Source organism: Pongo pygmaeus, chromosome 20, assembly GCF_028885625.2.
Source record: "Pongo pygmaeus isolate AG05252 chromosome 20, NHGRI_mPonPyg2-v2.0_pri, whole genome shotgun sequence".
In the NCBI taxonomy this organism is placed as follows: Eukaryota; Metazoa; Chordata; class Mammalia; order Primates; family Hominidae; genus Pongo; species Pongo pygmaeus.
The window spans coordinates 7,042,722-7,054,910 of record NC_072393.2 but is presented as its reverse complement, the minus strand read 5'-3'; the positions used below and the strand labels follow the sequence as shown (position 1 = coordinate 7,054,910).

General features: G+C 40.1%; 1 protein-coding gene across 1 annotated transcript; it reads right to left on the bottom strand.

The window, feature by feature from the left end:
* Positions 1-8,904: 8,904 nt before the first annotated feature.
* On the bottom strand, positions 8,905-11,331 carry LOC129020820 (putative methyl-CpG-binding domain protein 3-like 3). Its single transcript, XM_054465655.1, has 2 exons — positions 11,213-11,331; positions 8,905-9,603 (listed from the first exon to the last, which is right to left on the bottom strand). Exons 1-2 carry the CDS (start codon positions 11,255-11,257, stop codon positions 9,022-9,024), a joined length of 627 nt encoding a protein of 208 aa, XP_054321630.1. The 5' UTR covers positions 11,258-11,331; the 3' UTR covers positions 8,905-9,021.
* Between the last annotated feature and the right edge of the window lie 858 nt (positions 11,332-12,189).

The window sequence follows — 12,189 nt, the reverse complement described above, 5'->3', positions numbered from 1 at the left end:
GTGGAAGTCAGTTTTTGGGTGTAGGGCTTTTTGTGGATTTTAAAACTGTTCAGGTAGCAGGATGCAAAATGAACTCTAAAGTTTTCTTCAGTCCTTTCTCCACATTCACCGCCTGTTAAAATGATATAGCCACACATATAGGGTTTGTGTGTGTGTGTGTGGCTTTTCGTTTGTTTGTTTTGAGTCAGGGTCTCACTCTGTGGCCCAGGCTGGAGTGCAGTGGTGCAATCATAGCTCACTGCAGCCTCGACCTCCTGAGCTCAAGCCATCCTTCCGCCCGGGCCTCCCACACTACCAAGCCTGGCTATTTTTGTATTTTTTTGTAGAGAGGAGGTCTGTGTTGCCCAGGATGGTCTAGAACTCATGGCCTCAAGTCATACCCCACCTCGGCCTCCCAAAGTGCTGAGATTACAGGTGGGAGCCAAACCACACCCAGCCTTTTTGTGTGATTTTGAGCTTCCTAATTTATTTCAAAAATGGGATCATGTATGCATATTTCTCCCATCCAGAGGGGGGCAAGGGGAGGGAGGACTAGGGAGGGATGTCTCCAAGTGAAAGCCAAAGCTGATTAATTGTCTCGTGCACATCTGGATCTACTGAAAAGAGAACTACATTTCTGGTGGAGAAAGTAGGTGTTGGATTCATAGGAAGAAATAAAAAAGGAAATTTTAAAATTTAAGAGATCAAAAGAAAAAATGAGAAAAAAATTATTAATGACATACTACTTGTTACATCTCTGGCTAAGGTTTAGATGCTACAAATGGTAAACATTGATGTCATAAAATGATAAACATTGAATTTTGATTTATCCAGATTCCTTAAATGATTATGTTTGGCGAGGAAAATTAGTTTTACAGTATGTAAGAGTTATGTGCTAATTGTTTCGGAGAAGAAAGTAATTCAATATAGTTTAAAGCTGATAAATGAAAAAGCAGTATAAATTCCTAACTTACAAATATGTAATTACTATCAGAAAAAAAAAAAAAGTTGCTTCTAGGAGCCAGGCTACAGGGTGAGGAAGGGAGATTTTTGTTGTGAAAATTAAGGTGTTATTTGAGATCTATGTGTGAACACATACAGCCTGAATTTGTATGCAAAAGGAATCACTAAACTGTAGGGAAAAAATGTGAATATGATTCACTTTACAACAATGGAATATATTTGAAGACTCTGGAATTCAAGAATTAAAAGGAAAAAAACCCAAAAACCCTATGGCCATCCTAGTGGACAAATGAATGGGACATTACTTTCCAACCTGCATGGCAATAAACAGTTTTACATACATTATCCCTAAATATTTTCACAGAGACCTATAAGGAAGGTGTTACTATCACTATTTATAGATGAGGAAACGTATGGTAATCTGTGTGCTAAATTTTTCATATTTCGTTGTGGGTGACAAGCCACCCAGGTGCCGAGGCAAGAGACTGAGGGCACGAGCTGTTCCAGTATAATAAAATATATAAAATAAGAATAGTTATACTAGACATACATCATAGATATGAGTATATATGACTATCATTAATCATTAGTTTGTAGCAATTACTCTTTATTCCAATATTATAATAATCCTCACTCTACAATCATAACCTAGGAAAAACCAGGCCATACAGAGATAGGAGCTGAGGGGACATAGTAAGAAGTGACCAGAAGACAAGAGTGCGAGCCTTCTGTTATGCCCGGACAGAGCCACTAGAGGGCTCCTTGGTCTAGCGGTAACGCCAGCGTCTGGGAAGATGCCTGTTACCAAGCGGACCGTGGTCTAGCAGTAGTGTCAGTGTCAAGGAAAAACACCCGCTACTTAGCAGACCAGGAAAGGGAATCTCCCTTTCTTCGGGGGAGTTTAGAGAAGACTCGACTCCTCCACCTCTTGTGGAGGGCCTGACATCAGTCAGGCCAGCCCGCAGTTATCTGGAGGCCTAACCGTCTCCCTGTGATGCCGTGCTTCAGTGGTCACACTCCTGGTCCGCTTTCATGTTCCATCCTGTACACCTGGCTCTGCCTTCTAGATAGCAGTGGCAAAATTAGTGAAAGTACTAAAAGTCTCTGATATGCAGAAATAATGGCATAAACTGTCTCTCTCTCTCTCTCCCTCTCTCTCTCTCTCTGCCTTGGCTGCCAGGCAGGGAAGGGCCCCCTGTCCACTGGACACGTGACCCACGTGACCTTACCTGTCATTGGAGATGGCTCACACTCCTTACCCTGCTCCTTGTCTTGTATCCAATAAATATCAGCGCAGCCTGGCATTCGGGGCCTCTACCGGTCTCCACATCTTGGTGGTAGTGGGCCCCCAGGCCCAGCTGTCTTTTCTTTTATCTCTTTGTCTTTATTTCTACAATCTCTTGTCTCCCCACACAGGGAGGAAAAACCCACCGACCCTGTGGGGCTGGCCCCTACATTTCATAGTTCTTAATGTTGTTTTATTTAAAAGTTTTTAATTGGATTTTTTAAATTAATAAAATAATATGTGCTCATTCTCACAAATGTGGAGTATGTAAAACACAATTCAAAACTCCCTTTCCCGGCCGGGTGCGGTGGCTCATGCCTGTAATCCCAGCACTTTGGGAGGCAGAGGTGGGTGGATCACTTGAGGTCAGGAGCTCAAAACCAGCCTGGCCAACATGGTGAAACCCCATCTCTACTAAAATTACAAAACAAATTAGCCGGGTGTGGTACCTGTAATCCCAGCTACTTGGGAGGCTCAGGCAGGAGAATTGCTTGAACCTGGGAGGCAGAGGTTGCAGTGAGCCGAGATCACGCCATTGCACTCCAGACTGGGCAATAAGAGTGAAACTCCATCTCAAAAAAAAAAAAAAAATTAAAGTAAAAAATAAAATAAAATAAAACTCCCTTTCCCTTCTCTAATTTGACTTTGAGGTGACCATTACTATAGTCCTTGCTCTATGAAAAATTAAACTTAAGACATGTAATAATATAATTTACTACATAAATACTAGAAAAAACATTTTATCACAATATATATTCCTATATTGAGAGTTTTAAAATAGTTTTAAAAAATACTATAATACTATATACTAATTATTCTGGAGATTACCTTAAAAAATTAACAGACCATGGACTTTTTTCCAGGTAGATATAAGTGTTTAGCCAAGTCTTAAATAAGTGGTATGATATTCCAATTAATTGCTGTACCAAAATGTATTTAATCACTCATCTACTAACACATAGCCATATTATGTAGTCTTTTTCTTTTTTTTTATTTTTTTAAAAAGAGGCAGGGTTTTACCATGTTGCTCAGGTTGGTCTTGAACTTCTGACCTCAGGTGATCCTCCTGCCTCGGCCTCCCAAAGTGCTGGGATTACAGGCGTGAGCCAGTGGACCCAGCCAAATAAATCAGATTTAATATCTAGACAGAGATGGATGCGTACCTATAAAAATTAATGTTAGAAAGTTTAATTTACCATCTAATTTCTAATTTTACTAACAGTAATAATATATATGTTTTTGAGACAGGATCTCTCACTCTGTTGCTCAGGCTGGGGTGCAGTGGCTCCATCATGGCTCACTGTAGCCTCGAATTTCTGGGCTCAAGTGATCCTCCTGCCTCAGCCTCCTGAAGAGCTAGGACTACAGGTGCACACCACCACACCTGGCTAATTTAAAACATTTTTGTAGACATGGGGTCTTGCTGTGTTGCCCAGCTGATCTGGAACTCCTAGCCTCAAGTGAACTGCTCGCCTCGACCTCCTGAGTAGGTGAGATGACAGGTGTATGCCACCATGCCTAGCTAATTTTTCATTTTTTTCTTTTTCTTTTCTTTTTTATAGAGACAGGCTCTTGCTATTTTGCCTAGGCTGATTTTGAACTCCTGGCCTCAAGCAATCTTCCCGCCTTGGCCTCCCAAAGTGCTGGGATTACAGGCTTGAGCCACCACTGCTCCTGACCTGGTCCTTGTACTTTGAAAAGGGCATGACATGAATGAATATATTTAATACCTCGATTGTGGCGACACCACAGGTGTGTGCATGTGTCCAAACCCATCAAAATGTATACATTTATTATTTATGTTTCTTTTTGAGACCAAGTCTCCTCTGTCACCCAGACTGGAGTGCAGTGGCAGAATTTGATGGGCAGGCTCCTCAATTCTTACACCTTGGGATCCAGCAAGTAGGAAAAAAAAAAAAAAAAAAAAGGTCAATCCAGAATTTACTAAAGTAAAAGTCTTCTGTGTATCGGAAAGGGTTCACTGTCTTGAGGAAGTGTTAGAAACCAGAGATTTCTCTCTTTTGGTGTGAAAGGCAGAAGTAAATTCTTTAGTAAATTTTCTCTTTGTAGCTCTAGCATCTGACAGTCATTGGTCTCTGGTTTTTTTGTTTTGGTTTGGTTTTTTGTTTGTTTGTAATGGCGCCGTCTCAGCTCACCACAACCTCCACCTTCCGGGTTCAAGCAATTCTCCTGCTTCAGCCTCCCAAGTAGCTGGGATTACAGGCCTGCACCACCACGCCCGCTAATTTTGTATTTTTAGTAGAGACGGGGTTTCTCTATGTTGGTTGGGCTGGTCTCAAACTCCCGACCTCAGGTGATCCACCCGCCTTGGCCTCCCAAAGTGCTGGGATTATAGGTGTGAGCCTGGTCTCTGGATGCCCCTGAGAAGTCATATTCTAGGATGGGGTACTTCTCTGTGTTGTGGAATTCCTGGCCTCCTGTAATCCTGACATTTCCTGTAAGGCACACAGCTGTGCACTGTCAGCAGTCAGTATTCTCAGCAGCTGGGGGATGGACGCATTGGCCATGGACAGGACTCTGGGTTGAGACTCACAGCATCCACTGCACCTTCTGTTTTATTCCCATCCTTGCTATTGTTAATAATGTTGACTGGGCACACACATGTAATCTCAGCAGTTTGGCAGGCCAAGGCGGGAGGATCACTTGGGGCCAAGAGTTCGAGGCCAGGCTGGGCAACATAGTGAGACCCCCGTCTCTATCAAAAAAACCCAAAATACAAAAATTAGCCAGGTGTGGTGGCATGCGCCTGTAGTCACAGTTCCTTGGGAGGCTGAGGCAGGAAGATCACCTAAGCTCAGGAGGTTAACACTACAGTGAGCCATGATCATACCACATGCCACTGCACTCCAACCTGGGCAACATTGTGAGACCCCTTCTCAACAACAATAAAATTAGCCAGGTGTGGTGGCATGCATCTGCAGTCCCAGTTCCTTGTGAGGCTGAGGCGGGAGGATCACCTGAGCCAGGAGGTCGAGACAGCAGTGAGCCATGATTGTACCACTGTACTCCAACCTGGTTGACAGAGTGAGACCTTCTTTCCAAAATAATAATAATAAGAAGAATCATCATCATCATCATCATCGTCATCACCATCATGATCATTTCGTGATACAGGGAATTCCCTAGGATCTGTTTGTAACTCTGTTGTAACTCTAATGGATATGTAAGCTCAGTGTCCACCTTTCCATTTGATGAGATGTAAGAGAGTGGCACTAGGGGAGACCCAAATATTTCTCTCTAGAATTCACAAACTCCTTACCTGTGGGCTTCTGTAGCACCCCAGGAGAGCTCCAATCTTGGTTGAAGATACTGACGTGGTACCTGGCATGACGGCAACAGTTTTGTTCTGTGTCTGGCGATTGTAGTCAGGGATAGTCTGTCTCCCTGCAGAGAGCCACAAAAGGGAGCTCTCCAAGATCCTTAGGACACTGGGAAAGGCATCCCACAGATGGAAACCCAGAGACAGGTTGGGGAGCACATGGGGATTCTTGTTTATCTCTCTATGTAATAATATATATATAATACATAGTGTAATTATATAATATAAATTATGTACACATTATATATTATATAAATTACATATATTTAATATATAATTACATTATATAGAATTGTATATTATATATAAACTATATATACTTGTATAATATATAATTTATATGTATTACAATATATAAATATAATATATAATTTATATATATTATAATGTGTAAATATAATATGTAATATATATTATAATGTGTAAATATAATATGTAATTTATATATTATGATGTGTAAATATAATATGTAATTTATATATTATGATGTGTAAATATAATATATAATTTATATATTATGATGTGTAAATATAATATATAATTATAGTATAATCATATATTATATGATTATATTATAGTATAATCATAAAATATGTGATTATATTATAGTATAATCATGTAGAATATGATCATATTATAGTATAATATAATCGTGTAGAATATGATCATATTATAGTATAATATAATCGTGTAGAATATGATCATATTATAGTATAATATAATCGTGTAGAATATGATCATATTATAGTATAATATAATCGTGTAGAATATGATCATATTATAGTATAATATAATCGTGTAGAATATGATCGTATTATAGTATAATATAATCGTGTAGAATATGATCGTATTATAGTATAATATAATCGTGTAGAATATGATTATATTATAGTATAATATAATCATGTAGAATATGATTATGTTATAGTATAATCATATTCTACATGATTATAGTATAATCATATTCTACATGATTATACTATAATATAATCATATTACACATGATTATACTGTAATATCATCATGTATAATATGATTATACTATATCATGTATAATATGATTATACTATAATATCATGTATAATATGATTATACTATAATATAATCATGTATAATATGATTATACTATAATATGTATAATATGTATAATATGATTATAATATGTATAATCATGTATAATATGATTACACTATAATATAATCATGTATAATATGATTATACTATAATATAATCATGTATAATATGTATAATATAATCATGTATAATATGATTATATTATATTATATATTTATATATTATATAATTATATTATATAGTATAATATAATTTATATATGTTATATAATTATATTATATAGTATAATATAATTTATATATATTATATAATTATATATAATTGTAATTTATAGATTATATTATATATAAATATAATATGTAATATACTATAAATTATATATTTATATAAAATTTATATATAATTATATATAGAGAGACATAGATATGGTTTTTTTTTGAGATGGAGTCTCACGCTGTGGCCCAGGCTGGAATGCAGTGGCACGATCTCGGCTCACTGCAGTCCTCACCTGCTGGGTCAAGCGATTCTTCTGTCTCAGTCTCCCGAGTAGCTGGGACTACAGACCGGTGACACCACGCCTGGCTAATTTTGGTATTATTAGTAGAGACGTGGTCTCACCATTTTGGCCAGGCTGGTCTCGAACTCCTGATCTCATGATCCACCCACCTTGGTCTCCCAAACGGCTGGGATTATAGGCGTGAGTCACCACGCCCATCTCTATTTATAATTATATTATAGCTATTTTATAATATATAATTATGTATAATATATAATTGTATAATATATAATGTATTTAGAATTATATATAAATTATATATATATTTTTAGAGACAGAGTCTTGCTGTGTCGCCCAGGCTGGTGTGCAGTAGCATCTGCTGACAGGCACTTCCTGCCACCCTAACTCTGCTAGAGTGAAAACAACCAGTAGTTTCCACCTAATCCTAGATGCATAAAATAATTACCATGAAGTATTCCATTCCATGTTTTGATCAATGATAAAGAGAAAGAGGTAAGGAAACTCAAAATGAAACAGCGGGCAGGGACATAGTATGTGTATATATTTATGTGGTACATGAGATATTTTGATACAGGCACAAAATGTCTGATAACCACATCAGAGTAAATGGGGTAAAAATGTTTAATTAAAAAAAAAATCTCTTGGGATATGTACCAACTTCGCCTTGAGAATGTATATTATAGGGAGAAAATGTAACGTCTAAACACTGAATAATCCTTCAGGCTAGGTTAATTGAATTTACCCCTGGGTTGAAAACTTAGCTACTGGGTACGATGTTCAGTATTTGGGTAACCCATAAACTACAGACCCAACCCCCACCATTAAGCGATATATCCATGTAACAAACATGTACATTTACCCCTAAATCGAACATTTCAAAAAATGAAAACTCAATTTAAAAATGAAAATGTAATAAATGTTTAACAAATTGTAATGTATTCATTTCATTTAAAATTACATAATTTAATTTCATTTTTTAAAGATTTCATTTGAAATTAAATTAGAATTTTTTTTTTGAGACAAAGTTTCACCAAGGCTGGAGTACAGTGGCACCATTTTGGCTCACTGCAACCTCTGCCTCCTTGGTTCAAGTGATTCTCTTGCCTCAGCCTCTCCAGTAGCTGGGATTACAGGCACCCGCCACCACGCCTGGCTAGTTATTTTTAGTAGAGATGGGGTTTCGCCATATTGGCCAGGCTGGTCCTGAACTCCTGACCTCAGATGAGGAGGGAAGGCCCTCCTCCGCCTTCTAAAGCACTGGGACTACAGGCATAAGCCACAGCGCCAGGCCGAAGATTAAATTAGAATTTAATATAAAAACTAATTAACAGCCGGGCAAGGTGGCTCACGCCTGTAATTCCAGTACTTTGGAAGGCCGAGGTGGGCAGATTGCTGAGGTCAGCAGTTCAAGACCAGCCTGGCCAGCTTGGTGAAACCCCATCTCTACTAAAAATACAAAAAATATCCGGGCATGGTGGTGGGCGCCTGTAATCCCAGCTACTCGGGAAGCTGAGGCAGGAGAATCACTTGAACACAGGAGGTGGAGGTTGCAGTTAGCTGAGATCGCGCCATTGCACTTCAGCCTGGGCAACAGAGCAAGACTCCGTCTCAAAACAAACAAACAAACAAAATAACTAATTAAAATCATGGTAAACAGAAACTGAGATGTACAATGACATGTAAAGGTCTCCTTCCTCATCCCATAAAACCCAATTTCTCACCACAAAACCATCCACTCCTTACACTTGTTGCCTTTCAAATACTTTTATTAAAGAACTGGTGGGGAAGGAAAAAGTGTGACAATTCAGAGTAGGAATGAGGATGGGCATTAAAAGAAAGGGACCGAAAGCCCAGGACTGCGCTTCATCTACCTGTCAGCATTTCTGCCTGCCTGGCCAGCCTGTCTGCCTGCAAGGCCTTGGCCAGTCTCTCCCTGGCTTTCTTCACCCTCCTGGCCTGTCTCCGGATATCTGCAGGAGTCACCAATTGGCCAGAGAGGGGCGGTGAGAGCTGACAACCCACTCCTGGGGTTGGCCCCCCTGCCACAGCTGGAAACTGCCCAGCAGTGGGCTCAAGCGGGCTGCGCACACGCTCAGCACCAGCTCTGTCCAGAGATGCACCGGCCATCCCCAGTGCAAGGATACTTAAGACGCTCTCCAAATGCAGTGGACTTGAACCTTCTCCTTGGCTGCTGCAGGGCTGCAGGGCCTGCAGTCTCCGGTAGGCGCAGAGTTGCTGCGGCTTCTCCAGGTGCTCCTCCCCTTTTCTGCGTCTGACCTGGTTGTCAGGATGAGACCTGATCTTTGTCACCGGCCTCTGGAAGATGCAGCTGGTGAGTCTCATGGGGAGAGTGGACCTCGCAGCTCGTCTCCGATGGGCCTTGGCCATGTGGATTTCTCGTTTCTTCTGTAAAGCCCAGGGCATCATGCTTCTTTTGAGCTTCCCCTTTCAAAAGAAAAGAAAATGTGAGATTTCAACCAAATGGAGGCAGGAGAAGATCAGCTCTGGGGGGCTTCTCTCAGCTCAGTGGAATCTTCCCACCAGCCTCTCTTTCTGGGGAAATGTGTCTCAAATGGCAGTGTACATCATCAGGGTTTGTTAAACTCAGATCTCTGGACCTGAACCCAAGTCAGTCTGGGGTGGACTCTGGACTCTGCATTTCTCCGTGTGATGCTGATGCTGCTGGCAGAGACTCCAGGCATTGACACTGGGTCCTGGGACCTCATCGGGCCGATGGGAGTCAAGGACTAAATGCTCAAGGTCATGAGCCAGGGCCAGTTCCAGACCTTGTCCCTCCTCATCCTCCTCAGAGGACACCCCTCTCTTCTCTTCCCTGCCACTGTCAGCTACACACATGCTGGTGCCTCCTAACCCATCCCCAACAAGACACCGGGATCCCAGACTTCCCTGTTAACCAAGACCTCACATTTCTCTGTATTTCTTTCTGCTGTGCTTCAGGACACATCATTTTCATAGCTCCTTGACTCTGGTCTCCAAAGAAATGGTGCACTCGCCAACCCTCACATACTCACTGCCACACCCAGATCCCACCTTCACCTGAACGCCTCCTGCTCATGGAGAAAAACCTCAGAAACGCCATGTCGCTTTCTGTTTCTAATAAGCTCAATTAACTAGAGTTATACCATGAGAGAATCTTTGGATGACATACTGAGAAAGATGATAAAGTGCTCCCTAAGATTTGACATCCTTTCTTGCTCTAACTCAATTGGAAGACTCTAGTCTCATAAAGCGGTTTCAGATACAAACTTTATCAGGGCACTTTCTATTTTAAAGCCTTCATTTCTGTCCTTCTCATTTCATTTCTGTTGTCCTGCATTAAGATTAAAAGTACCCCTTACACTACCCAAGGTGTTCCCCTTTGGAGGGAAAAGTATTTAGTCTCCTTAGTTACAGGGCACTTATGATGTGCCAAGCTGTGCAGTAGAACCCCTGATCCAGAAGTAAACTTCAGAAATCACCGCTCTGTTGATTTTCATCTTGGTGAGAAGGAAGACATAATAAACACACTAAAAACAAATTTCTGGTGGAATATCAGATATAAGTAAGTTCCATGATAGAGAAGAAGGGAGAGACAGAGAGGGATGGAAGGAGGAGAAACAGAGAAACAGAAAAGAAATTCACTACAGTGAATCGTGACGGTGAGTTTAGGGAATAAGTAACTAATCATGAAATTTAACCAGAGAACCAATTTTTTTTGTTTTTTGTTTTTTTATAAAAACGGACCAAGCAATTTCTGGTTCAGGAGCTTTCCAGAGAGGGAGACAATTTGAAGACTGCAAGGCCAAATAATACTTCTTCCCTTTCCTAGTGATGTTGGATTTTTTAAAAAAAATCAAAACTATTATCCCCATATAGTTTCATGGGCAAAAATGAGAATACTTTGAACATTATTCAACAAATATTAACACCTAAGGTGTAACTTTCCACAACATCCAGTTTTAAGAACAACCCACTGCTAACTGTAAAGATGTTTTACAGAAAGAAAAAGGACACATATGGACATTCTTGTGATCAATAAAACTCCCGTACTCACCAGAACAGGTGGGCTTGGAAAAGAGGTGAACGCAGGCTCTCCCATAGCTGTAGAGTTTCTCTTGCGGACCCCACTCTTGAGATGCGGACGGCCCTTGGCTTGCTGGAAAATGCAGTGACTTCTGCATCTGGTTCCCCTTTTTATAGAGAAAGGGAGTGATAATGCAATCAGTGGATAATCCACCAGGAACACCCTGTCTCCGCCCATTGGATTTGAGGCATTTCTAAATCTTTATACAGAAACCAATGTGGTGTTACCCACACAGAGTGTTAGTAGATACAGAATTTAATACATGTGTGTGTGTGGCGGGGTGGTATTTACAGTTAATGTCAGCATTTTAGATATGTTTCCTTTTTCTCCCAGTCTTCCAAACATCTTTGAATACTTTGTATAGAAATAGAAATGGAATTGTCTATGTACATAAATGTTCACATAATATTTGATTTAATAACAAAAACTAAAGACCATTTAAATGCTCTTCAAGAAAAGAAAGCCCAAAACTTTTATTCACAATCCTATGGAATATATCACACAGTTGTTGCAAAGAAATTAGTACTTTGGCTGGGAGAGGTGGCTCACGCCTATAATCCCAGCACTTTGGAAGACCGAGGCAGGTAGATCACCTGAGGTCAAGAGTTTGAGACCAGCATGGACAACATGGTGAAACCCCATTTCTACTAAAAATAGAAAACTTACCCTGGTGTGGTGGCATGCGCCTGTAATCCCAGCTACTCGGGAGGCTGAGGCAGGAGAATCGCTTGAACCTGGGAGGGAGAGGTTGCAGTGAGCCGAGATCGCACCACTGCAGCTCAGCATAGGCGACAGAGTGAGACTCCATCTCAAAAAAAAAAAAAAAACAGTTCTATTTTGTGCATTTACATTTAATATAATTACCAGTAAATTTGAAATTGTTTCAATCATCTCATTTTTCCTAGGTTTTGACTTAACCGATTCACGTTCCTTTTGCCTTTACTTGA

Coding starts and splice junctions, on each gene's coding strand:
- LOC129020820 (XM_054465655.1), bottom strand. CDS start 11,257: ATGGGAGAGCCTGCGTTCACCTCTTTTCCAAGCCCACCTGTTCTG. Junction 9,604..11,212: donor TTCCAAGCCCACCTGTTCTG/GTGAGTACGGGA, acceptor TTCTTTTGAAAG/GGGAAGCTCAAAAGAAGCAT.